This window comes from Lynx rufus, unplaced genomic scaffold (genome assembly GCF_022079265.1).
Source record: "Lynx rufus isolate CCGP_SWC_20201006 ecotype Redwood Valley unplaced genomic scaffold, mLynRuf1.p SCAF_28, whole genome shotgun sequence".
NCBI classification, from domain to species: Eukaryota; Metazoa; Chordata; class Mammalia; order Carnivora; family Felidae; genus Lynx; species Lynx rufus.
The window spans coordinates 2,205,496-2,231,328 of NW_025814843.1; the positions used below are offsets into that span (position 1 = coordinate 2,205,496).

At 53.7% G+C, this 25,833-nt stretch overlaps 3 protein-coding genes across 4 annotated transcripts in view; 2 read left to right on the forward strand and 1 right to left on the reverse strand.

Annotated features, from left to right (window-relative positions):
* The first annotated feature begins 12,057 nt into the window (after positions 1–12,057).
* On the forward strand, positions 12,058–17,449 carry MAPK7 (mitogen-activated protein kinase 7). Of its 2 annotated transcripts, none has more exons than XM_047089927.1 (7): positions 12,058–12,096; positions 12,502–12,738; positions 13,645–13,810; positions 14,435–15,513; positions 15,621–16,270; positions 16,686–16,819; positions 16,967–17,449. In XM_047089927.1, exons 2-7 carry the CDS (start codon positions 12,507–12,509, stop codon positions 17,118–17,120), a joined length of 2,415 nt encoding a protein of 804 aa, XP_046945883.1. In that variant the 5' UTR covers positions 12,058–12,096; positions 12,502–12,506; the 3' UTR covers positions 17,121–17,449. The 2 variants fall into 2 exon arrangements, with proteins under 2 accessions (XP_046945883.1, XP_046945881.1); XM_047089925.1 differs by lacking the exon at positions 12,058–12,096 and adding an exon at positions 12,103–12,209.
* A 763-nt stretch (positions 17,450–18,212) lies between these two features.
* On the reverse strand, positions 18,213–22,850 carry MFAP4 (microfibril associated protein 4). Its single transcript, XM_047090122.1, has 6 exons — positions 22,811–22,850; positions 20,290–20,391; positions 19,894–20,048; positions 19,305–19,401; positions 19,037–19,219; positions 18,213–18,648 (listed from the first exon to the last, which is right to left on the reverse strand). Exons 1-6 carry the CDS (start codon positions 22,848–22,850, stop codon positions 18,401–18,403), a joined length of 825 nt encoding a protein of 274 aa, XP_046946078.1. The 3' UTR covers positions 18,213–18,400.
* RNF112 (ring finger protein 112) overlaps positions 21,358–25,833 on the forward strand; it is a 30,196-nt gene continuing 25,720 nt past the window's right edge. Inside the window, exon 1 of the mRNA XM_047089839.1 lies at positions 21,358–22,722. The gene's annotated coding sequence lies outside the window, so the exon portion shown is untranslated. The remainder of the gene's footprint in view (positions 22,723–25,833) is intronic.

Genomic DNA, 25,833 nt, shown 5'->3' on the forward strand with positions numbered 1-25,833 from the left:
GTGACCGGTAGATCTGGCTTTTCCCTGTTTACCTGCGAGCCCCCCACTCGGTATCCGCTCTCCATTTCTTCCTTCCTTTTTTTTTTTTTTAAGTTTTATTTCATTTGTACCTCTTTTTACTATTTATTTATATTTATTTTTGAGAGACAGAACGTGAGCAGGGAAGGGACAGAGAGAGGGAGACACAGAATCCGAAGCAGACTCCAGGCTCCGAGCTGTCTGCAGAGAGCCCGGTGCGGGGCTCAAACCCACGAGCTATGAGATCATGACCTGAGCTGAAGCTGGACGCCCAACTGACTGAGCCACCCGGGTTCCCCTCCACTTCTTCCCTTCTAACGTACCCCAATTTGTGGGGAAGCAACGTGCCTATGTAAGCACTTGACTTCTGAGCCTCCCTTGCAGCTAGGGATGGCCTATGACATGGTTCTAAGATGTATGCACCTGTCTGTGACCAGGAAGGGGTTTACTCCTGTTGACGACAGGGGACACACGGCGTGCCAGGTCCTTCTCCCTCTTTTATTCTGCCTGGAACATGAATGTGATGGCGGGATCCCAGGAGCTGTCTCGCAGTCATGAGTTAAGAGAGGGAGACTGTCATGAGTATAACGGCAAAGTGGAAAGAGAGCCTTTGTCCCTGACAACTAAACCAAGGTCAACAAAGTGCTTTGGATTTCTCCCAATGAAAGAAAAAGACACCTTCAAGTGCATAAGCCATGTTGGTGGTTTTCTGTTGCTGGCAGCCCAATGCAATCTTAACCGATCATTCCAGGTTGAGGGCTGGGAGGACAGGATGCCCGGCACTCCCCCACCGCCCGCGGTGGGCCCTGTCTCCCTCCTCAGAGACCTTCCCGCCTCCAGCCGCTGCCATTAACACCGGGATCCGTGTTCAGATCGGGCCTGGAATCAGTTATCATTTAGACCGACTCTCCATTTCCAGTCTTGGAGAGGCTTCCTGCTGAGTGACAGGAGAATAGATTGCTACCCTCGTGACAAAGAAGGGACTGAGGTTCAGAGAGGGCTGGGGCTTGCCACGAGTCACCAGCTGAGGAGATGACAACTTGGTCCCTAATTCTGGTGAGTTCTGTGGGCCCCTACAGGGAGTTCTCGTTCCCACCTCCCCTCGCCCACCTGCCTCACGGGGGCCTGAGATGCCCCCATGGAGAACAGGCAGTGTCCTTTGCAGGTTCATCCACTGAACTGCCCCCTTCTCGGGAGGGGGCGTTCTGTCTATGGGGTCCTCAGGGCACCCTCTCCGGTGGGTGGCACTGGACCCAGGAGGGCTTGCTGAAGAAAGCAGGGAAGGAGAGAGTGGAGGGGACCCAGCAGACTGACAGTCGCCTCCCCTCGGAAGAGGGGGCCCCGGGAGCAGCTTCCGTTGGCCCCTGTAAACGTGGGTGTGAGCCGTGGCCGGGCCACGTGGGCTTTCTCCGCTGGATGCCCCCGCCACTCGCTGGTGACTGAACCAGATTACTCACAGCTGCCTGCCTTAGTCAGAGAGGCGTGTCCGTCTGTAAAGAATGGGAACCGGGTACATGGAGTCCCGGACGCAGACACAGTCCCCCACCGAACCCCTCATCCCTGTGCTTTGTGGACTTGGGTCGCTTTCTCTCCTGAGCTGAGCTTAGACGTAAACTGTGACGATGAGTCCGTCTGGAAGGAGAAGGCGAAGACAGAAATGGTTACATACCTGAGATGCTGCTCAAATGTCCCCGGGCTTAAGGAGGAGTCCGTGTGGGTAACGATGGCTGGTCTAGCGCCTCTGAAATGCCAGGCGCCTGCCTGGCTGTCACTTCCTAAGTCTGTAAAACCGCTCAGCCAGAGAGGTCTGAACATCCCCACTGCACAGATGAGGGCATGGAGGTCAGGGCTGTCCAGTCCTGGCTCCCCCACGGCCTCTGCCCACCTCTCTGGCCCCCTTCTCTCCTCCATTCTCTGGGCCCCTTGGCCCGGCCGACACGTGCTTGTCCCTTGGGTCCCAACTTACACGTCCATCCTTGACTTCCCCGGCTGGACGAGAGGCTCCTCCCGGCTCCCAGGTGTCTCAGCACCCCTCACCTTGGTACTTAACACAGGGGACCATGGCTGCCTGGGTGAGATGTGGTCTCCCCTGGGAGCAGGCTGGGGCCGTGACTCTAGTGCACAGCACAGACAATAAAGAATGCCTTGGTCGTGATGTGGCAGGGTTGAAATCCAGGTGTTTCTGGTCCCAAAGCGCATCTTCTTAAAGCTCTGGGACTGGATGGGGGCACCTGGGTGACTCAGTCGTTTAAGCGTCCGACTTCAGCTCAGGTCACGGTTTCGCGGTTCATGAGTTCGAGTCCCGCATCGGGCTCTGTGCTGACAGCTCGGAGCCTGGAGCCTGCCTCGGACCCTGTGTCTCCCTCTCTCTCTGTCCCTCCGCTGCTCACACTTTCTCTCTCAAGAAGGAAAAAAAAGAAACCCTGTTCTTTTGCTCATCCATAGGATGCAATTCCTCACCCATTCATGTTTTATCCAGAGATTGAAGCCCTTTGATCACGCGTTCAGGCTCCACTTGTGATTCTGGTTCTCTTGTTGTTTCCACAGCATCTGCAGTGGCCTCCTCTGCTGGTCTTAAATCTCCAATTTGTAAAAAAAACCAAAACAAAACAAAAATGCACTACCTATGAGATGCAATAGAGAGAGGGATACCCACACTCTCTCCCTGGGCTTAGCTTGCCCAATGAGAGCCCACTTTGAACCTTTACTGGGACTGCTAACTACCCCCACTGCCGCAACGGGGGGCCCCTGGAGGTTGTTTCAAGGAGTCTGATGTTAGATGTTCCCAAAGTGATGAGGGTTAAGGTTCTGCAGCTCAGGAAGGCACTCAGGGCTTGGGTCAGAGATCATGTGATAACACAGGACCAAAGCATCTACCGCTGAGCTCATCGCCTAACCCCTGACCTGTTCCTCTTCCAGGGAGCCCATCTGGGGGACAACATCTCCACTACCTGCCCAGAAACTCTGACATCTCCTGCACTTCTCTCTCTCCACACACCTGTTTCAGGGACGTTGCTCTGTATTCCTGCTGCCACTACCCAGTCCAGACCCCCATCATCACTGTCAGCCTGGACTGTCACAATGACCTCCTCCTGGCCTCCAGTCTCTTTCTCGAGTATGCCCTCCATAGCGTTTGCCAAAATTATTTTTCTGAACCAGGAATTGTAAACCCAAATGCCCACGACGGTCGGACAGGAGACACGAGCCAAGAGAGTTGAGTTTGTGTATCTAACGCACATGCTAGTCTTCATTCCCACAAAGATAACGTTTGTGTTACTGAAACCCAAGTTCGGTCGCTTGTCTCTTGAAAGCCAATGCTCGAGAGATAGTGACGGCGGGAAAGGAAAGGCTGTTTTATTCAGGAGGCCAGCAACCTGGGAAGATATGGCGGACCAATGTCCAAAGACCATCTCTGAAGTCTCCGAGCAGTGGGTCTAGAAGAGGGAGGCACAGGGAAGTGTTGGGGGCTCAGCGTGCAGGGGAAACAGTGGTATTCTCGAAAGGACCTCAAGCAGACCTGCTGGTGTCAGGAAAGGCTATTTTCTTTTCTTTCCTTCTTCCTTCCTTTCTTCCTTTTCTTTCTTTCCTTCCTTTTCTTTCCTTCCTTTTCTTTCCTTCCTTCTCTTTCGTTTCTTCTCATCTTTCTTTTCCCTTCCTTCCTTCCTTCTTTTAAAATTTATTTCTTTATTTTGAGAGACAGGGGGAGAAAGAGAACCCCAAGCAGGCTCTGTGCTGTCAGCGCAGAGCCCGATGCGATGCTCAACCCCATGAACCAAGAGATTATGACCTGAGCAGAAATTAAGAATCAGATGCTCAACCAACTGAGCCACACAGGCACCCCAAGGCTAATTTCTAGTGTGGTCAAGCTTGATCTTCTAGGGACATCTGGGTCCTTGTTTCCCCAGGGTTAGTGTTCTGTTGAAATCTCAAAGAAGCTATAATTAGTCAAACCCCAGGTTAGAGGGCACAGGTCAGTGAATTTGCATTATGCAGCCTTTAGGCTACTTGGAACATTTTACTTGCTCTCCTGGCTTTTTGTTTGTTTTGGTTTTTTTTGAGACACATGTCCTCTCGGCCTCATTTGTTTTCCTGCTTTTAATACATGTAGAAAACAGTGGTGCGAGTAAAATGGTAAATAGCATCTGACACTTGGACCATGCTGGGGAGGGCATTAGGGAATGGTGGGGACTGTAATGAACTAGAGAGCCATGCCCTTCCAGTGGGGGTGGTTCTGCTCAGTTATAATCCATCATTGCCATGTGTAAATGCGGGACTGATGTTGACAGGTCTTCTGGTTTTCCGAAAGAAACCAGAGATCAGGATTTTTGTTAATGTTTTATTTTTGAGAGAGAGAGAGAGAGACAAAGCATGAGCTGGGGAGGGGAAGAGAGAGAGAGTGGGAGACGCAGAAGGTGAAGCAGGCTCCAGACTTTGAGCTGTCAGCATAAAGCCTGACTTGCTGCTTGAACTCACAAACTGTGAGATCATGACCTGAGCCGAAGTCGGCCGCTTAACAAACTGAGCCACCCAGGTGCCCCTCCCCATTTTTAACATAGGCAAATAACTCCAAGCTTTAAAAAAGCTCTGTGTGAGTCATTCCCCCATCCTGCTGGCAAGTCAAAATGGTACGATCTCCAAGGACAGAATTTTGACATTAATTATTAAAATTATAAGTGCCGCAGTCTGTAACTTGGCACCTGGACTTCTGGATATCCACCCAGCAGGTATACTGGCAACATGCAAAATGATGTGTTCAAGATGATTTATTTCAGGACTGTTTGCAACAGCAAAAAATCTGAGTGAATCTAAATGTCCACCTACAGGGTGCTAGTTAAAGAGATTACTTTGTAAAGGGATACTATTTAGCTGTAAAAAATGAGATGGTTTCTTACATAGGACATCAACAGCACAAGGGACAAGAGACAAAAATAGGTAAGTTGGAATTCATCACAATTAAAAACGAAAAAATTTAAAAACCTTTGTGCTTTAAATTAAAAAAAAAATTTTAACATTTATTCATTTTTGAGAGACAGAGAGAGACAGAGTGGAAGCGGGGGGTGGGGTAGAGAGAGAGGGAGACACAGAATCCGAAGCAGGCTCCAGGCTCTGAGCTGTCAGCACGTAGCTCAACGCGGGGTTCAAATCCACAAACCATGAGATCATGACCTGAGCCGAAGTCGGACACTTAACCGACTGAGGCACCCAGGCACCCCAAAACCTCTGTGCTTTTAAATGATACCATCAAGGAAGTGAAAAGGCAATCTGCAGAATATTTGTAAATTATATATCTGATAAGGAACTTATTTCCAGAATATATACAGAACTCTTACAATTCAACAATACAAAGGGAAATAACACAATTAAAAACCAAACAAAGCATTTGAATAGACATTTCCCCCCCAAAAGACAAATGGCCCATAAGCACATGAAAGATGCTCAATATCATTAGTCATTAGGGAAACGCAAATCAAAACCACAATGACGTACCATTTCACACCCACTAGGATGGGCTACTAAAAAAGGAGGGTGGAAATGACAAGTGTTGGTGAGGCTGTGGAGAAATGAGAACCTTCAAACTGCTGGTCAGTTTGTAACATGAACACAGCCACTGGGGAAAAGTTTGGCAGTTCCCCCCAAAAATTAAATGTGAAAGTTTGCCGTATGACCCAGCAAGCTCGCTGTAAGGTATCTAGCCAAGAGAAATGAAAACACGTCCACACAAACACTTGTACTTGAATGTTCACAGCATCATTGTTACAATAGCCAAAAAGTGGAAACAAATGTCCACCAACTAATGAACAAAATGTAATCTATCCATACAATGTAATATATTTGGTCTTAAAAAGGAATGAACAAGACAGGGATGTCCACTCTCGCCACTGTTATTCAACATAGTATTGGAAGTCTTAGCCTCTGCGATCAGACAACACAAAGAAATAAAAAGCATCCAAATCGGCCAGGAGGAGGTCAAACTTTCACTCTTGGCAGATGACATGATACTCTATGGAAAACCCAAAAGATTCCACCCAAAAACTGCTAGAATTGATTCATGAATTCAGCAAAGTTGCAGGATATAAAATCAATGTACAGAAATCAGTTGCATTCCTATACACCAACAATGAAGCGACAGAGAAATCAAGGAATCGATCCCATTTACGGTTGCACAAAAAACCATAAAATACCTAGGAATAAATCTAACCAAAGAGGTGAAAAATCTATACACTGAAAACTACAGAAAGCTTATGAAAGAAATTGAAGAAGACACAAAAAAATGGAAAAAGATTCTATGCTCCTGGATAGGAAGAACAAATATTGTTAAAATATCGATACTACCCCAAAGCAATCTACATATTCAATGCAATCCCTACCAAAGTAACACCAACATTATTCACAGAGCTAGAACAAATAATCCTAAAATTTGTATGGAACCAGAAAAGACTCTGAATAGCCAAAGCAATCTTGAAAAAGAAAACCAAAGCAGGAGGCATCACAATCCCAGACTTCAAGCTATACTACAAAGCTGTAATCATCAAGACAGTATGGTGCTGGCACAAGAACAGACACTCAGATCAATGGAACAGAATACAGAACCCAGAAATGGACCCACAAACGTATGGCCAACTAATCTTTGACAAAACAGGAAAGAATATCCAATGGAACAAAGACAGTCTCTTCGGCAAGTGGTGCTGGGAAAACTGGAAAGCGACATGCAGGAGAATGAACCTAGACCACCATACACAAAAATAAACTCAAAATGGATGAAAGACCTAAACGTAAGACAGGAAGCCATCAAAATCCTCAAGGAGAAAGCAGGCAAAAACCTCTTTGATCTTGGCCACAGCAACTTCTTACTCAACACATCTCCGGAGGCAAGGGAAACAAAAGCAAAAATGAACTACTGGGACCTCATCAAGATAAAAAGCTTCTGCACAGCAAAGGAAACAATCAGCAAAACTAAAAGGCAACCGACAGAATGGGAGAAGATATTTGCAAATGACATTATCAGATAAAGGGTTAGTATCCAAAATCTATAAAGAACTCATCAAACTCAACACCCAAAAAACAAATAATCCAGTGAAGAAATGGGCAAAAGAGATGAACAGACACTTCTCCAAAGAAGACATTCAGATAGCCAACCGACACATGAAAAGATGCTCAACATCACTCAATATCAGGGAAATACAAATCAAAACCACAATGAGATACCACCTCACACCTGTCAGAATGGCTCACATTAACAACTCAGGCAACAACAGATGTCGGCGAGGACAGAGAGAAAGAGGATCTCTTTTGCATTTCTGGTGGGAATGCAAACTGGTGTGGCCACTCTGGAAAACAGCATGGAGGTTCCTCAAAAAACTAAAAATAGAACTACCCTGCCAGCTAGCAATTGCACTGCTAGGCATTTATCCATGGGATACAGGTGTGCTGTTTCGAAGGGGCACATGCACCCCCATGTTTATAGCAGCACTATCGACAATAGCCAAAGTATGGAAAGAGCCCAGATGTCCATCGATGGATGAATGGATAAAGAAGATGTGGTGTATATATATATATATATACACACACACACACACACACGCACACACAAGGGAGTCTTAGTCGGCAATCAAAAAGAATGAAATCTTGCCATTTGCATTTGCAACTACGGGGGTGGAACTGGAGGGTATTACGCTAAGTGAAATTAGTCAGAGAAAGACAAAACTCATATGACTTCACTCATATGAGGACTTTAAGAAACAAAACAGATGAACATAAGGGAAGGGAAACAAAAAGAATATAAAAACGGGGGGGGGACAAAACATAAGAGACTCTTACATATAGAGAACAAACAGAGGGTTACTGGAGAGGTTGTGGGCGGGGGGGATGGGCTAAATGGGTAAAGGGGACTAAGGAATCTACTCCTGAAATCACTGTTGCACTATATGCTAACTAATTTGGATGCAAATTTTAAAAAATTAAATTAAATTAAAAAATAAATAAAATTAAATTTAAAAAAAGATAAAAAAACAGGAATGAAGTTCTGATACATGCTGCAAGGATGAACCTTGGAAAAACATTATGCTAAGTGAGAGAAATCGCACACAAAAGATCACGTTGTTAAGATTCCATTTGTAAGGAACGTTCAGAATAGGCAAATCCAGAGAGACAGAAAAGTAGATGAGTGGTTGCCAGGAGCTGGGGAGGGGAAATGAGGAGCGACTCCTGAAGGAGCTCTTTTTGGGGTGAGAAAAAAGTTCCAAAATTAGGTGGTGGTTGCACAATTTTTATGAACATAATACAAAAACCCACTAAATTGTACGCTTGTAATTTTTTTCAAGTTTATTTATTTTGTGAGAGACAGAGTGCAAGCAGGGGAGGGGGAGAGAGAGAGGGAGAGAGAGAATCCCAAGCAGGTTCCACCCTGTCAGTGCAGAGCTGGACACGGGGCCCGGACCCGTGAAACTGTGAGATCATGGCCTGAGCCAAAATGGAGCCCGGTACTTAGCTGACTTAGCCACCAAGGTGCCCCTTTACGCTTTTAGGTCTTATAGCATGTGAATTTTCTCTCAAAAAAAGCTATTATTAAAAAAAAAAATGGGGCGCCTGGGTGGTTCAGTCGGTTAAGCAGCCGACTTTGGCTCAGGTCATGATATCACTGTTCACGAGTTCGAGCCCCACATTAGGCCCTGTGCGCAGACAGCTCAGAGCCTGGAGCCTGCTTCAGGGTCTATGTTCCATCCTTCTCTGACCCTTCCCTGTTCACACTGCCTCCCTCTCTCTCAAAAATAAATAAAATAATTTAAAAATAAATAATAAGTAAAACCTTTAAAAAAATGAGGGACCACTTTGGTTATTGATATTTAATGATCTTTAGGAAAGGTGTATAGAATTTGTATTTATTAAAGAGGAGTTGGACAAAAATGTGTATTTGTATTGAATTTGAATTCTAAGAGACAACAAAAGTGACTGCCTGGGGTTAGGGCCAAGATTTTTCGCTTAAGCCTTCTTATAACAAGTTTTGAGCCATGTGAGACATTAAAAAAAAAAATTTTTTTTAAGGTTTATGTATTTTTGAAAGAGAGAGAGAGGGAGACACAGAACCTGAAGCAGGCTCCAGGCTCTGAGCTGTCAGCACAGAGCCTGACGCGGGGCTCGAACTCACAACCGTGAGATCATGACCTGAGCCAAAGTCGGACACTTAACTGACTGAGCCACCCAGGCGCCTCGAGATGCTTTTTTCCTAAAGAAATGGTCAGTTGTGTCCAATGCAGCAGAGCTCAGTAAGGCAAAGACCGAAAAACATCCATTGGATTTGCCTATAGTTAGACAATTGATGACTTTTCCAGGACAGAGTCAGGGCCCAGTGAGGGTAGAGGCAAAGAAGGCAGCTCGTAGTAGATTGAAAAGTAGATGAGAGGGGCACCCGGGTGGCTCAGCCGGTTAAGGGGCCGACTTCGGCTCAGGCCGTGATCTCACGGTTCGTGGGTTCGAGCCCCATATCAGGCTCTGTGCTGACAGCTCAGAGCCTGGAGCCTGCTTCCGATTCTGTGTGTCTCTTTCTCTCTCTGTCCCTCCCCAGCTCACACTGTTTCTCATTCTCAAAAATAAACATTAAAAAAAAAAAAGTGCATGAGAATCAGTTTTTGTCAGAGAATGTTGAATAGCCTATAACTGTATACCCAGCCTAGCTGAAGTTTTTATAGAGAGGTAACTAAAGTCTATGTATGACTCTCTTACGGTACTTTGTTTTCTTCCTGAATCAGACAGGACCATCACACAGATGCCCACCCAGTCCCCTGACTACGTGAGTTTCTGTGTTTTGCTGTTTTATGACCTCTACTTATACTGAAGGTCACTGCAGGCCTCATATTAGACATACTCGAGTTAGGGAAGATTGTCTACTGTGCCCCCTAAAGAAAGGCCATCCAAGTACTATTTTCAGACCTCAGTGACAGAAAATGTTCCCTTTCCTCAAGTACGGTTTATTAATATTCAGTGCAACAGTTAATATGGCTTTTTGTTATGCTGTGAGAAAAACCAGAAACAAATTCATAGCTCAACCTTAATTAACCGGGGAGACCCATATGGGATCTTTATATGTCTAAATACTAGATAGCTATTTTTCCAGGGGCTGACCTTAGACAAATATGTTTTTCCTTGACTTTTAAAAGACGCAGTATCTACTTTTTCATTTTAATGTATGATCCCAATAAACCTCTTAAAATTCAGTGCTGGGGCGCCTGGGTGGCTCAGTCGGTTAAGCGCCCGACTTCAGCTCAGGTCACAATCTCGTGGTCCGCGAGTTCGAGCCCCGCGTCGGGCTCTGGGCTGATGGCTCAGAGCCTGGAGCTTGCTTCCGATTCTGTGTCTCCCTCTCTCTCTCTGCCCCTCCCCCGTTCATGCTGTGTCTCTCTGTGTCTCAAAAATAAATAAATGTTAAAAAAAATTTTTTTTTTAATTCAGTGCTAAAAAAAAAAAAATGTATGGAAGAGTTACCAAGGGGCAGGAGCGGGGTGGGGGGGAACTGTCACCATTAAAGAGAAGGGGCTTCTGAGCAGCTGATAGTTTTTTTTATCTGAATTCAATACAACTGTTGTGTTAAATTTGTGAAAACTGATTGAACTATACACTTACGTCTGACTTTCTGTACGTAAAAAGTAAACAAAACAAAACAAAACACAACAGTGTGGAATATAAACAAAACAAAGGTTTTAAGATTTTATTTTTTTAGCCTCTACACCCTACGTGGGGCTTGAACTCACAACCCTGAGATCAAGAGTTGGCACGCTCTACCAGCTGGGCCAGCCAGGCGCCCCAACAAAACAAAATTTTTAGGAACAGTGTAGGGCTTGCCAAAATTCGTTCCTGGTCTGGATCCACTTTTCAGCCGCTAGTTAGTGATGTAAGGAGACCCTCTCTGCCCGGCACTCGGAGTCTAACCATGGGGTTCCACCCACCGGTCATTGATCATTATTCAGGGCAGAGCCTGCGATCCTGTACTTCTCGCCTCCATACCGTTGTCTGAGCCCTTCCCTCTTCTCACTCGGCGTAAAGAGCCACCTTTGGAGTCCCTGCTCCAAAGCCCTTTTCCTTACAGCACTACCTCGAGCTTCCTGAAAACCTTTCCTCCCCACCATGTTCATACTTGTCCCCGTGTCACCGCTGCCTCCTCCGCACTGAGCTTTTGAGGGATGGTGCTCGATGAGTATTTGCTATACGGACGAACGAACTACCGGCTCCGGAGTGGGGCGGGGCACCTGGATCCCAGTACTGCTTCCTCCCTCTCTGGGCTCGGCTGACCCGCTCGCTCTCCCCCTCAGCTCCGCCGCAGCCCAAAGAGCGGAGACCACCGCAGAACCACCGACGGAGAGAACACGCAGGAGGCCGGGAAAACCCGAGCGGACGCCCGGGGACTCCGGAAGCTGGGCGGACGACCAACCACCGGAAGTCAGTGGCGGCTTCAGGCCGGCCGCTCTAGAATCCCAGAGGCCCAGGGTCTCTGTGGTTGGACGCGTCGGATCAACCCTATAGTTTGGCCGGCGCATTACCAAGAGCCGAGCTCCCAGCCGATCGGGAAAAGGAGGGGGTGGTGCATAATTCCTCGGGCGATGGGGACTGATAGAGGGAAAGGGGCCTAAGAAGGGAGATTTCATGAGCCGACCGAGAAGGTGACAGATCCACGCACCTCAGCCCTTCCAGCTCCCGGTACCAGAGGTGACTAGCGAGCAAAGCGCAGGATGGCAGTGCGCGCGCACGCACGGGGACGTTGCCTTCCATTCACGCGGCGCCCGGGGCTGCTACTGCGCATGCGTCAGAAGACGGCGCTGGGCGGAGGGTGCACCCCTGCGAAGCGCCGAGAGCCCTTTGGGCGGCTCCCTCGGGCAAGCTGGACAGCGGCGCGCGCGCGCGGGCGGAGGCGTGGCTTCCTCTGCAGGTGGGTTCGGATTGGACGCAGCCAGTAGAAGGGGTGGGAACCTCCTCAGAGACCGCCCAGCGATTGGCTAGAGGCTGGAGGGAGCGTGGTCTTGGGAGGCGGGGCGGGGGGACCGGCTGGGCAGAGCACGACGCTGAGGTGGTGGCGGCGGCCTTAAACAAGTGAGCGAGCGACTCTTTTAGTACCCCTCCACCGGGCACGGGAGATCGGGGAGGCAGGGGCCACCGGCGACCTCCGAAGGCCCCGAGGAGGTGTCGGAGTGGGGCGCCATTCGGTGAGTGTTGACCGAGAAAAGCGAAGTGCCCCGCCCCTCCCTTTCTTCCTGGACCGCGCCTGGCGGCGCCTCCCCCACCTCCCACCCAGCGTTCCACCCCGGACCTGAGCTCTGGGTTCCAAGTCCGGGTGTGGGACGACGACTGCGTGCCAGCCGCTCTCTTTCGCTCCCTACCTGGCCCCCGTCGGCTTGGGGAACTTGGTAACTCCCTGGTACTGCTCCCCAGCCTCATAGAGGGGAAACTGAGGCCTGGGAGGGCGGCGGGCCCCTCCTCACCAGCGTCTCCGCACAGAAGCCATGGCCGAACCCCTGAAGGAGGAAGAAGGCGAGGACGGCTCTGGGGAGCCGCCCGGGCCGGTGAAGGCGGAACCCACCAACACCGCTGCCTGTGTAGCGGCCAAGAACCTGGCCCTGCTGAAAGCGCGCTCCTTCGATGTGACCTTTGACGTGGGGGACGAGTACGAGATCATTGAGACCATAGGCAACGGGGCCTATGGGGTGGTGTCCTCAGCGCGCCGACGTCTCACCGGTGAGCTTCCCTATCGTGAACCGCTTACAGATCTGGAAGCCGGTTCCCTAGAGAGTGAGAAACCTGCTCCATCTCAAACAGCCAGGAAAGCTGGGATCTACATTCTGGCTGAAGGCAACAAACACCGATGAAGTGTCTTCTGGGGTGCCAGGCTCTGTGTTGGGCACAGTTCTCGGGAGCTGCCGTTGGTGGTTTTGCCTATTTCTTTAGAAAAAAAAAAAAAAAATGACAATACCAATTAGACCAGAATGGAGATCCCATCTTTGGTTTCTAAAAGAGAAAAGTGTTCTGGAGCCAGAGACTGGCGCAAGGAATTGGTGGTGGGATGGGTGAGGTCTGAGATGGAGAGAGAGTGTAGGTAGGGAGAATGAGCACAGGTTATTTAGAGTCAAGGCTCTGCTACTGATTAGCTGCACAACTAGCTAGTTACTAGCAGGTAACTAGGTTACCATGGGGGGTTATCATGTCCGACATTGAACTACTAGTATCTGTCTCAGGACAGATGTGAAGGGGAAATCTGATAATGTATGCAAAGTGCTTAGGACAAGGCTTGGCACATAGTAGGTTCTTGTTATAGGATAGTTGTTATTCAGTATATGGTAACTGCATTCTAGAAGGGAGATGTTGGGGGGGGGCTGGGTGGCTCAGTGGGTTCAGCTCAGATCATGACCTCGCGGTTTTGTGAGCTGGAGCCCCGCACAGGGTTGTGTGCTAAAAGCCAGAGCCTGCTTCAGATCCTCTGTCCCCCTCTCTGCCTCTCCCCCACCTTTGCACATACTCTCTCTCAAAAATAAATAAAACACTAAAAAAAAAAAAAAATAGAAGGGAGATGCTGAGAGTGGCCTTTTGCCAATCTGCAGCCATTCTAAGGTACGTCATGGTATCTTCCTTTTCCCTGCTCCCCAGGCCAGCAGGTGGCCATTAAGAAGATCCCTAATGCTTTTGACGTGGTTACCAATGCCAAGCGGACCCTCAGGGAGCTGAAGATCCTCAAACACTTCAAGCACGACAACATCATCGCCATCAAGGACATCTTGAGGCCCACGGTGCCCTACGGGGAGTTCAAATCTGTGTAAGGAGCAGGGATGGGAGAGAAAGGCAGAGGCGGGACCTTTTCTGAAGGCCGGGGCCATGTTGCTGAAGTTTCCGAAGGGCAGCTGAAGGCAGGCTGGGAAATGTCCCGTGATTCCAGGACCAGTGTCCCTTAGGGCTTTCCCCGGGACAACCGTGATTACTCGTGAAGAGTACAGACGTTACGGTTTTATGAAATCTCGGTATGTGGGACGGCAGACGCGGGACCTTCGTGAGATAACGTCACCCTTTTGTTCCCATGGCAGATATCACTGGTCAATCACAGAGCACTTTCTTAACAAAACCTGGGCAAGCCTGCGCAGTTTTCACATAGTCTTTCAAGCAGCCACACCAAACAGTGGAGATGGCCCCCAAACTAGACCTATCGGCCAGCCCTGGTTTAGTCCAGCCCTGGGGAAACTGGATCTAGACAGAAAAATGATTTAACTTCACTTGAAGTTATGGAAGAGTTGGAGAAAATCCTGACTCTTCATACCATGCCATTGGCCCCTGCAGAGTGCAAGGATGAGGCCATTACCTGTCGCGCTGGGAGGGAGTAGTGAGGCTGAGGCTGGGGCTGCCGCGCCGGCGAGGCAGCCATGCCTGTCTTTCTTGCCCCCTCTAGCTACGTGGTCCTGGACCTGATGGAGAGCGACCTGCACCAGATCATCCATTCCTCCCAGCCACTCACTCTGGAGCACGTGCGCTACTTCCTGTACCAGCTGCTTCGGGGCCTCAAGTACATGCACTCGGCTCAGGTCATCCACCGCGACCTCAAGCCCTCCAACCTGTTGGTGAATGAGAATTGTGAGCTCAAGATCGGTGACTTCGGCATGGCCCGCGGCCTGTGCACCTCGCCGGCTGAGCACCAGTACTTTATGACTGAGTATGTGGCCACGCGCTGGTACCGTGCTCCTGAGCTTATGCTCTCACTGCACGAGTACACGCAGGCCATCGACCTGTGGTCTGTGGGCTGCATCTTTGGTGAGATGCTGGCCCGGCGCCAGCTCTTCCCAGGCAAAAATTATGTGCACCAACTGCAGCTGATCATGATGGTGCTGGGTACTCCATCGCCGGCCGTGATTCAGGCCGTCGGGGCTGAGAGGGTGCGGGCCTATATCCAGAGCCTGCCGCCACGTCAGCCCGTGCCCTGGGAGACAGTGTACCCAGGCGCTGACCGCCAGGCCCTCTCACTGTTGGGGCGCATGCTGCGTTTTGAGCCCAGCGCCCGCATCTCCGCAGCCGCTGCCCTTCGCCACCCCTTCCTGGCCAAGTACCACGATCCTGATGATGAGCCCGACTGTGCCCCGCCTTTTGATTTCGCCTTTGACCGTGAAGCCCTCACCCGGGAGCGCATTAAAGAGGCCATCGTGGCTGAGATTGAGGACTTCCACGCGCGACGCGAGGGCATCCGCCAGCAGATCCGCTTCCAGCCTTCCCTGCAGCCTGTGGCCAGTGAGCCTGGCTGCCCCGACGTTGAGATGCCCAGCCCCTGGGCTCCCAGCGGGGACTGTGCCATGGAGTCCCCTCCGCCAGCCCCGCCGCCGTGTCCTGGCCCTGCACCTGACACTATCGATCTGACCCTGCAGCCACCCCTGCCCGCCAGTGAACCAGCCCCTCCGAAGAAAGAGGGCGCCATCTCAGACAACACCAAGGCGGCCCTCAAAGCTGCCCTGCTCAAGTCCTTGCGGAGCCGACTCCGAGGTGCCTTGTGGAGGCAGCGGCTGGCCAGGGAGTGGGGCTGCAGAGGGGGTACTCCCAGCTTGGACAGGCCACAGACTCTTACCCTCCCCCTGCCAACTTCTCTGCAGATGGCCCCAGTGCTCCTCTGGAAGCTCCTGAGCCTCGGAAGCCGGTGACAGCCCAGGAGCGCCAGCGGGAGCGGGAGGAGAAGCGGCGGAGGCGGCAGGAGCGAGCCAAGGAGCGGGAGAAGCGGCGGCAGGAGCGGGAGCGCAAGGAGCGGGGGGCCGGGGCCTCTGGGGGTCCCTCCACTGATCCCCTGGCTGGGCTGGTGCTCAGTGACAATGATCGCAGCCTGTTGGAGCGCTGGACTCGCATGGCCCGGCCCCCAGCCCCCACACCGGCCCCGGCCCACGCCTCAGTCCCGGCCCCCACCCCAGCCCAGCCCACCAGTCCTCCGGCTGGCCCCCCACCGCAACCTGTAGGCTCCACCTCTGGCCCCCCACCGCAGCCTGCTTGCGCACCCCCTGGCCCTGCTCCCCACCCTGCCAGCCCTCCGGGGCCCGTCCCTGGCCCTGCTCCACTCCAGAATGCCGCCTCTAGCCTCCTGGCTCCCCAGTCGCTTGTGCCACCCGCTGGGCTGCCTGGCCCCAGCTCCGTAGGTGTTCTGCCTTACTTCCCATCTGGCCCGCCCCCTCCAGACCCCGGAGGGGCCCCTCAACCCTCCACCTCAGAATCGCCCGATGTCAACCTGGTGACCCAGCAGTTGTCCAAGTCACAGGTGAGAGGCGAGGCCCGGGCTGTGGGCTCTCCTGGATCTGGGCCCAGAGAAGATGGGTCTGGGGAGTCCTTGCTGTTTGGTGGGGATGGGGGATAGGAGAGTCTTTGGTGTATCTTTATTCCATGAAAACTGAGTGGCAGATGGGGCTTATCTCTGAACTTGTTCTCTTGCTCTTAGAAGAAGCGTAATGCCAACAAGCAGGCTGTCGGGAGACAAATAAGATGCTTCCTGGGAAGAGGGCTTGGACCAAGCTGGTCCCTAATTAGCACTCGATGATTGTCAAGGATTGTCAAGGGTGGTGCTGTCATCTCCCACAGGTGTCCAGGCAGAGTCGCCGGCAGCATCAGGACGGACTTGTAGACGTCTGTCCGCTCTTGATGGTGCCTGTGTCGTAACCTGCCATCATCCGTTGCAGGTGGAGGACCCCTTGCCCCCGGTCTTCTCGGGCACTCCGAAGGGCAGTGGGGCCGGCTATGGTGTTGGCTTTGACCTGGAGGAATTCCTAAACCAGTCTTTCGACATGGGCGTGGCTGACGGGCCACAGGATGGGTAAGATGGCAGGACCGAGCTTCTGGAATGGGGCTGTGGGTAGGGTTTCCTGTTGGAGGAGGGGCTCGCCTGTGGGATGGGCAGGGAGCCAGCCTAGGCTAACAGTGCCTTTCCCCTCCACTCTCCCTGCTTCCCTTATCCCCGCAGCCAGGCAGACTCGGCCTCACTCTCGGCTTCCCTGCTTGCTGACTGGCTGGAGGGCCATGGCATGAACCCTGCCGACATTGAGTCCCTGCAGCGTGAGATCCAGATGGACTCCCCAATGCTGCTGGCTGACCTGCCTGACCTCCAGGAGCCCTGAGGCCCACGGCCTGTGCCTTGCTGCGGGGGGCGGACCCAGCTACCGGACTCACAGAAACGTCTCCAAGGGCTGGAGCCTTGGGCCCAGCAGCAGAAGCTTGGCTAGATTATTCTGCAGGTTCATCTCAGACACACTCTGCAGCCTTAAGCAGCCACCTGAGCCACCACCAAGCCATGGAAGGATCAGGAAACCTCTACTCCTTGAGCGATCCTTTTCAGTATTGTATTTTTATTATTATTATTATTATTATTATTATATTAATATTATTACACAGTCTTTTTGCCATCAAAATGAGGCCTGTGAAATATAAGGTTCCCTTTAGTGCCTAACTCTAGGTGTCTTTTTGGAGTTGAGAGCAGGGTGTCGTAAGTAGGGGAGCAAGGGGGAGCCGGGTCCCCCCACGTTTGGGGGCCGAGCAGACAACACTTGCACGCACAACAGCCAAAACCAGTTCATTCAGATCCTGAGGTTTATTGGGATCTTCGCTCCCCACCTGCTTCCAGCCCCACAGGAGGTGGTCCTCTGCCCCCTCATGTGGTCAAACCTCAACCCTGGGGTGGGTGGGGGACCTTGTGTCTATGCCTACCGTGGTTGTACCTGTTTTCGAGCGGCATGCGGTAACTGTGCTGAAATACAGTTTTGGCATTGAGCTCTGGGGGCTGGGACAGGCAGGTAGGGGAAGCTGAGTATGACAGTGAGATGGGGCTGGGGGTCCATGGTGCTCACCGTTGGGGGATGAGTTGGTGGGAGGGAAGCGGAGGACGGAGATACTCGGAACGGTGCGGGGAGCGCCGGGCTGTGGCGGCAGTGGCCACATGTGGGTAGCCTGGCGCACGCCGTGGGTATTGGTCAGGCTACGCCAACTCAGTCTAGCACACTAGGGTGGCTCCAGACCGAGGAGCCCGCGGTGAGGAAGCTGGCTGAGGTGGAATGCGGAAGCCCACAGCCGAGGAGAGCGGTTCGGCCTTTGGGGTAGGGCAGAGGCAAGGAAGAGTCTCGCGGAGCCCAGTCGGGTCTGGGCCAGGACGGCTGCGCCTTTCGGAGGAGGCCTGGGTCAGCTGCTGGCCGCGTGGCCTGTGACGAAGGGAACAGAGGCCTGGCCTGGAGATGGACACCCTGGGGGTGATGGGATCCGCTGGGGCGAGAGCCGTGAGATCCCCTGTGAGAAGCAGGTGCTAAGAGAGCAGTAGGCAGGGGTGAGGCAAGGGCGCAGAGGGAGCACTCATGGAAACCTGGAGCAGCTAGGAGGGGGAACTCGGGGCCTGACGGGGGCCAGCCCCTCAGGCCCGGCGGATTTTCATCTCGGTGCGCTTGAGGGAGTAGTAGAAGCCCTTCCACTGGGCCCAGTTGATGCCATTAGCATAGGAGAGGTGGGAGCCGCCCAGGTAGAAGCCGTTGAGGTTGGCAAAGTGGCAGCTGCGGAACCAGAAGGCTCCCGAGGAGAGGGCTGCACAGTTCTGCACAAAGAGGTCCTGGTCCCGGTCGAAGGTGGAGAATTTCTGGCCGCTGTGGTAGGACAGGGAGTCGCCTGGCGGAGGGGAGGAGGGATGGGGCCACTGAGGCGGGGTGCAGGGCCCCGTGCTGGCAGGGACGGGGATGGCGGGGACGGGGGACGCTATGCGAGGCGTCACGTGGCAGCCTGGCGGGACGGGGCACCCTCCCTGAGTCCGCCGTTGGGTAGCTGTGCTCCTGCAGTGAAGGGAAACAGCTGCTCCCCGCAGCGCTGCCTGGAGTGAGGGGACGCGGCTTCTCCCAGGGCCGAGGCCCAAGCTGGGTGGGAGCCAGCAGGGCCCTTTCGGGCCAAGCGGGGAGGGAGGGGCCCAGAAGGGGCTGGGAGCCAGCTGGGCAGTGCCAGCCCTGCCTTCTCCCCGCCCCCCCCCCCCACAGCCCCTTGTTAGGGCGGCAGCAGGGGGTACCTGCCCCGCCGTCCTCGAAGCCTGCCACGTAGAGGGTGTAGCCGTCCTCCTCGGCACTGACCGCGTTGGGCGAGATGGAGAATTCGGCGTACTTGGCCGAGGCCGTGTTGTTCTCAAAGTCCTCCAGGTCCACTCGTAGCTCGTACTTCTGCTTCAGCGTCAGGAGGTGCAGGTTCTGCAGCCCTGGGGGGGGGGAGGGGCAGCTGCTCAGCAAAGCTCTGGCTCAGGGCGGCCCCCAGCCCACCGGACGCCCCTGCCCCCGCCTTACCCAGCCAGTACTCCCCATCGGCACGGCCAAAGCCCAGCTTGTAGTCATTCCAGCCCCGGAAAAAACTCACGGAGCCATTGAATCTCTTCTGGAAAACCTGGAGCACAGAGGACAGGCCTGGACGATCAAGAGTCCAGGGGGCGGGGGCCTCACGCAGGCACGGACCCTGTGGTGCTGAGGGGCTTCGTTAAAGGACCAGACTGGGGCCTGACACGAGCCACACACTGGCACCGGGCCCCTCGGCGAGCAGCTCCCGAGTGCCAGGGAAGGGTTAAGAGGGGGAGTAAGTGGTTCTAGAGTTCAGGCAGCTGGCAGTGAGTTCCAGTGTGGGCTGTGTGACTTTGGGCAAATGACTTCACCTCTCTGGGCTCCAGTTCGTCTATGGAAGTAACCTTTCTCCCAGGATTATTGTGAGGATACAGGCACTAGCCTGCCTTAGGCACCTGGAATTCAGTGTTGGCGGCGGCTCACAAGCTACACCGCGGATATCGTGACCCCATTAGAGATGACAAAACCGAAGCTCCCGGAGGTGAAGCTCGGTCACACAGCCGGGGCAAGAACCTGGCCTCCGTTCCTTCCTCCCACTCACCGTCCACTTGCCGCCCCCGGTGGTCATGTCACAGAAGACAGGCACAGGCACGCTGGGGCCCGAGGGGTAGATGAGGTACACGCCGTCCTCCTGGTAGCCCTGGGCGTAGATGTCATCGCAGTCCAGGGGCTGCTGAAGGCAAAACTTCTCCAGAGCTGGGGGCAGGGGCGGAGAGGGTGAGGAGAGGAGACCAAGGCATACCCGGCACCCCGCAGCTTGCCCCCGTTCCTAGGGGCACAAGCAATCATGGCATTTCTTCCGGGGTGGGGCAGGGGGGATGCTCAAAGATCACCTCCACCTGCCCCGTGCTGTAGAGGAGGGGATGGCATCCCGGCTCCCAGAAATGACGGCTCAGAGTACTCTCTCCTCGCCCAGACTGCTGGCCGGGCTGCTTACCGTCTCCCCGGATCCCAGAGGCCTGGGGGGCGCAGGGGGGTGTGGAGAGAAGCAGCAGCAGCGGCAGGGCCAGGAGGGCCTGGGACAGGACGACAGGGTCACCTCACCGCAGCCCCCCCCTCCCCCCCCGCCCTGCAACCAGCCCCAGAGCTCCTTGCGTTCTCTGCACCGGTCCCTCAAGCAGACCACCCCCTGTCGGGAGCCCCTTGCCTTCCCCCTCTGGCCCTTTTTTCCCAGCCAGAGGAACACCACGCTCTGGGACAGGCCCGGGGCCAGAGGAACACCACGCTCTGGGACAGGCCCGGGGCCTCACAGCTTAAGAGTCTCCCCTGGATCACAGGAATGTCCTGTGCCTTCATAGCCCCCTCTCTGGTAAGGGCCCTCTTCCCCCAAGGGGGCTCAGGCCCCCGGTGCCGTGAGTCCCCTGCCCCGGGCCCAGTACCTTCATGCTGCCAGTTCAGCTCGGAGCGGCTGGGTGTCTGCTGCCCCAGACTGCGCCCCAGACTGCACCCGCCCAGAGTTATGTGCTGGGCCCTGGCCAGCCGCCCTGGCCCCGCCCCCTGTAGCTGCAGAGCCCCCCTCACCCCTCCCCGGCTCTGAACCAGCATCTGCTTTCACGGTCAGGGGGGCCAGGGGATGTGGGGCCCGGGCCAGGGGACCACCTGCGTCTCATTAGGCCTGTCGGGTAGATTACTGGGGAGTTCACTCCCTGCTGAGTCACCCCGCTCCCTGGAGCCCCTCTACCACCCACCCCCTGGACCTGGTACCCCCAGCCCATCCCCTGCTTCCCAATGTCCCCCCCCCCCAACACACACACCCCCCAGATGTCTGTTTATTTTCTTCCCCGGCCTGTGTTTCATCAGCCTTTGGGGGAAGGCTAAGGAGTGGTGGGGAGGGTGTGGGCATGCCTGGGTTCTGGGGAGGGGAGGCCCATTATGGGGGAGCAGAGGGCTGGGGAGGCAGCTTAGGAGCTCCTGATGTGGGAGCCTGTCTGGGGCTGGAGGGGGATAGGGGCAGCGGGGGCCAGGCCGTCTCCTGGCAGGGCTGGGACATTTCTGAGCCATGAGCACAGCCTGCAGGCGTCCAACTGCTGTCTGCCCCAGCTCAAGCCAGGGCCCCTCTCCAGCCCCCTCCCAGCCCCCCTTGCTCTGGCCCCTCAGGCCCCCTCCTTTCCCCTCCCACAGTGTTCCCCGGGGATCTGTCTGGCTCCTGCACTGAGCGCACCGAGCGAGGGGCCTCTCTTGTTCTCTTCACCTCACCCCACCTCCCTTCCTTCTCCCAAACCTTTTACCTCAGCCCCCATCCCACCGCCGCCTCCCCACTAAGACCCCTCTTAAGTAGTGTCTCATTTTCTCAGCCCTGAAAGCCTGCCTCTTGCCTCCTCGCCCCCATTGAGCCCGGGTGTCCTCCTGTCCGCCTCCCAAGCATTCCTAGGGCCCACCTGCTCCTTTCTCCATTTAGGTGCCAGGCCTCCTTCGAGCCCTCCCAGGTGCTCGTCACCCCCAGCCTCTTCATGGATGCCCCTGCTTCCGTTCCCTCCGCTTCCTTCCATCCTCTGCGCAGGCTGCCAGCACAATCTTTCTGGAGGGCTGCTTTGTCATCACCTGCTTGAAGCCTCTGGTGGTTCCCTATCGCCTCAGGGCTGAGACTGTTGCTCACCTTGGACTCGAGAGGAATTTTAAGTCCGGCTTAGGCTTACCTTAAGGACCTCATCCCCTGACTGCCTGTGACTCCTCAAGTACAATCTGGCCACACCAGATTTCTCGCCGTGGAGCTCCCCCCTCCCCCGCCTTTGCCCACTCAGTTGTTCCCTGAGGGGCCCACCCGGTAGAGTCGTCTCCACCAGGCATTGGGTGCAAACGGGCCAGGTCTGTGTCATTCCTGCACGCTTTGCACACATCACAGACTGGCATGTGTGTTCGGTCACAGATCAAATATCTTTTGAGCACCCACTTTGTGCTGGCTGTTGGGGACACAGTTTCTGCCCTTAAGGAGTGGCAAACACCGGCATTAGCTCATTGCAGATGTTAACGTGGTTATACAGGAGCCTCTGTGGAATGGATGAACAAATGAGGTATCCAGAGGCACAGAGTAAGAAAGGGCTCTGGCCCAGGTCCCCTCTCCTAAGTCAGTAAGCCCCTTGGATGAGCCCAGGTGGCTTCCTTGACTTCGGCTGTGTAATCGCTGGTAAGCGTCGTCTCTCCCCCTAGTTGTGTCGTGCCCTGGAGCCAGGTTGCCAGCTTTCAGATCCCGGCTGTGCCACCTGTTAGCTGGGAGACCTTGGACAAGTGCTCTCTGCTTCAGTTTCCCCCTTTGTAAAATGAGGATAGTAATAGTATCTCCTTCCCAGGGCTGTGCTAAGAAGTAATCTAGAACAAGCGCCTATATACCATACGCCACAATACCCACGACGCGTGACTCTATCTACAATCGGTAAGTAAGAAATTTTAGTTATCATCGTTAACGTCACGATTGTGATCTCAGGTGAACGGTGTGCCTTCCATGTGATTTTTCTCCTTGCCTGTGGAAGAGATAGTTGCCTGCCTCTCCGCATCCTCCATCGTTCCCTCAGTCCTTTGTAAAGGCAGGGAGCTACTCCGTCTTCCTGCCGTTTGCCCTGTTGCCGGGCACGATGGCTGGAGCTCCAGCCACCTCTTTGGCGAGTGAGGATGAGGCCCCGTCAAGAGATGGCAGAAGGTGGGTGTGTCTGGCTGGCTCATTCGGTAGAGCATCCAACTCTTGACCTCGGGGTTGTGAGTTTGAGCTCCACGTTGGGTGTAGAGAGCACTCAAAAAAGAAAAAAAAAAAAAAGAAGAAAGAGAGAGATGGTGGAGCATGATCAGGGAGGAGCTGGGTCCCTCAGGACTTCGTGGAGTGGGTCCAAGGCCAAGCTCTGGACTGCCCTTCCCTAAGCCTCATTTACGTGCAAGAGAAAGACACTTTTATCTAGCTTAAGCCTCCGTTGTTTTTCTCCTGTTACACACAGCTGAATCTAATCCTAATACATCTCTCCTTTCAGCAAATGCCAGCTAATTTTAGCACAGGCTACAAATAGGAAAATCATGAAAAATCAGTCATCAAAACAAATAATAAAATATGTAGTAGAATACAACTAATAAAAAAAAATGTAGGCAGAAAAAATTAAGCAGGGAGGCATCAGTCATATTTTGCCTTTTTTTTTTTTTTTTTTAACTTCACAAGAACGTATGTAAGTGTGGCAAAGCAGGCACTCTGTTCACTGGATGTGGTCGGGAATTCGTTGAACCTTCCAGAGAAAGGCTTGGTACATACCAAGAGTCAGGAACACCTCTCTGAAGCTGCTGTCTGAAGGAAATACTCTGACATTTGACAAGGCGCGTGTACTGGTCAGTGGGCATATTCGTGGGCTGCCCACCACGGGAATCTTCTTCCCGTGTTTGGGGGATCCCCCCCCCCCCCGGAATACCTGTGCTTGCTCTCCCAGCCTTCCTTGCGGTTCTGTTGAGGGCACCTGACCTCGGTTCAGCCAACCAAAAGCATTGCCCTGGGCTTTGTTTAGGGAGAGCTTGGTTTAAGAAGCAGGAGATTGAAGAATTCACTCTTGGGGCGGTAGTGACCCCCGAGGCATCTGACTTCTGGTCCTCTGGCTGGTTGGTGGTGGCTTTGCAAGCACGGTGCCGAGTCACATAGGCTCTGGCTCGGGCTGCAAAGCCCTGAGCTTGGTTCTCAGCACCTCTTGGCAATTGGTTTTCTCTGCCCACGATCTGCTTGCAAAAGACCCCCTTCTCATGAGTGAAGATGTTTACATGAGGGCTTTTTCACGGCCAACAGCAGACGCCAACCCTGACCAACTTTGTTGGAAGGCTTTCGGGGCCTTGGAATTGTGGAGGACTAGCAAGACTGGGGACCAGTGGTTGCTTAGGCTGCTCCAAGGTCCTCAGTGGTGGTCTTGTAGTGGGGACAGTCTGTCAGGGTGGTGCTGCTCCCTGGACAGGCCGGGTCTTGGTCAGCCTGCGAGCCAGGAGGTGGGGAGCGCCCGTCCCACTGGCCTTGCTTCGGTCGCTTGCCTACCCACTTGGCATTTGCCCCTCCACCTCCTCATCACTGGGTTCCCGTGGCCCCTGGCTTCTGGCTGGTTTTGGCCAGTGGGAGGCACCAACAGGAGGTGGAAGAAGAGGGAGGTTGGGGTGTTTGTCCCTGGCTCCCACCCTGCCTAGGACTGTGGTTTCAGCAATGGCTGGGCCCGCCTCCCCACCTCCAATTATAGCTCTTGCCGTAACCCCCTTCACTGGCCCTGATAACTCCATATCCTCCCCTTACCCCTGCCGCCTGGGATGCTAAGGCCCCCACCACTGCTAGTCCCAGGGTGGCTTCCTTAATGCCCACGCCCAAGTAAGTAGTCCATTAAATTCCCTTACAAACAGAAGCTGAGGCTGCCTTTGTTTCTTGCCAGGACCCTGACAGACACGAGGGCTTTCTTAGGTTTTGTTCTAAAAGCCCAGCTCCCGTGGACTGTCTTAGACAACAGCCAAAGACAAGACCCCCGCACTGTCTGTGGGTGCCGGGCATCGTGTCTCCATAGGACTTTCCTAACTGCCTCATCACCCGGCCTTCAGCCCGAACCGGGAGAGGGCTGAGGAGGGGAGTTTTTGAAGGGAACTCCTAGGAGCAGAGGGCACTCAAGGAGGGGAGAGGGTGTGTCCCCCAACTCGGGCCATGAGAGGGGGCTCCAAGAAGGGTGAGGCTGTCTGTAGGAGAGACCCTGGCTGAGCGGCTGCAAAGGGCCGCTACTGCAGCAGGGGGAGGGGCTGTTGGGAAGAGGGCTGGGGCCCTCAGGGTCACTGGCAGGACAAGGATGTAGTGTCCCTTGAGCACCTCTAGGACACAACAGGCACCCTTTAATCCCTATGTAGGCAGCAGCGGACAGACATGACTTTCAACCCTGCTGGAGCTAGAGGGGGAAAAAATGACAACGTGAAATGATGAGCATAGTGAAAAAGAAAGCAGAGGAGGGATGGGAAGGAAGGCCATGGTGAGAAGGGGTGACGGCTGACTCGGGGTCCCAGGTCCGCCGTCGCTTTTGTGGTGGGGGATGCTTCCCTCCCCATATTCTCCCTCTTTGTCAAGGGGGCAATGAGGAAGCGTTTGGTGTCTCTCCCCGCTTTTCTTGGTAGTTTGGGGCAAGTTCAGTTGACGGAGCTCAGAGGGTGGCCAAGAGTAAAGCAGGTTGGAGATGCGGAGGGAATCGATTGCCAGGCTAAGTCACTCGAAGCGGACCCTGAGGCCTTTGGAACTGGGGTGTGTTGAGGCATGATCTTGCGTCTCCTGTTTGCCCCCTGGGATTTATGTAACCTGGGGGCTTGATTTTATTTTGGTGGGAGAGAGGTGTGCATGCTGCCTACCAGGGAAAACATACAGGTGATAGGTTGGTCTTCCTTTCTTAAAATAAAGGAGGGGCGCCTGGGTGGCTCAGTCGGTTAAGTGTCCAACTTCGACTCAGGTCGTGATCTCATGGTTCGTGAGTTCAAGCCCCACGTCAGGCTCTGTGCTGACAGCTCAGAGTCT

Bases quoted from the DNA above. Each gene is read 5' to 3' on its own strand.
- MAPK7 (XM_047089927.1), top strand. From the start codon at position 12,507: ATGGCCGAACCCCTGAAGGAGGAAGAAGGCGAGGACGGCTCTGGGGAG. The intron at 13,811-14,434 runs GTAAGGAGCAGG...TGCCCCCTCTAG, and splicing joins TACGGGGAGTTCAAATCTGT to CTACGTGGTCCTGGACCTGA. The intron at 15,514-15,620 runs GTGCCTTGTGGA...ACTTCTCTGCAG, and splicing joins CTTGCGGAGCCGACTCCGAG to ATGGCCCCAGTGCTCCTCTG.
- MFAP4 (XM_047090122.1), bottom strand. From the start codon at position 22,850: ATGGAGGATGCGGAGAGGCAGGCAACTATCTCTTCCACAG. The intron at 20,392-22,810 runs GCAAGGAGAAAA...GGCTGCGGTGAG, and splicing joins GGCAACTATCTCTTCCACAG to GTGACCCTGTCGTCCTGTCC. The intron at 20,049-20,289 runs GTAAGCAGCCCG...CCCTGCCCCCAG, and splicing joins CTCTGGGATCCGGGGAGACG to CTCTGGAGAAGTTTTGCCTT.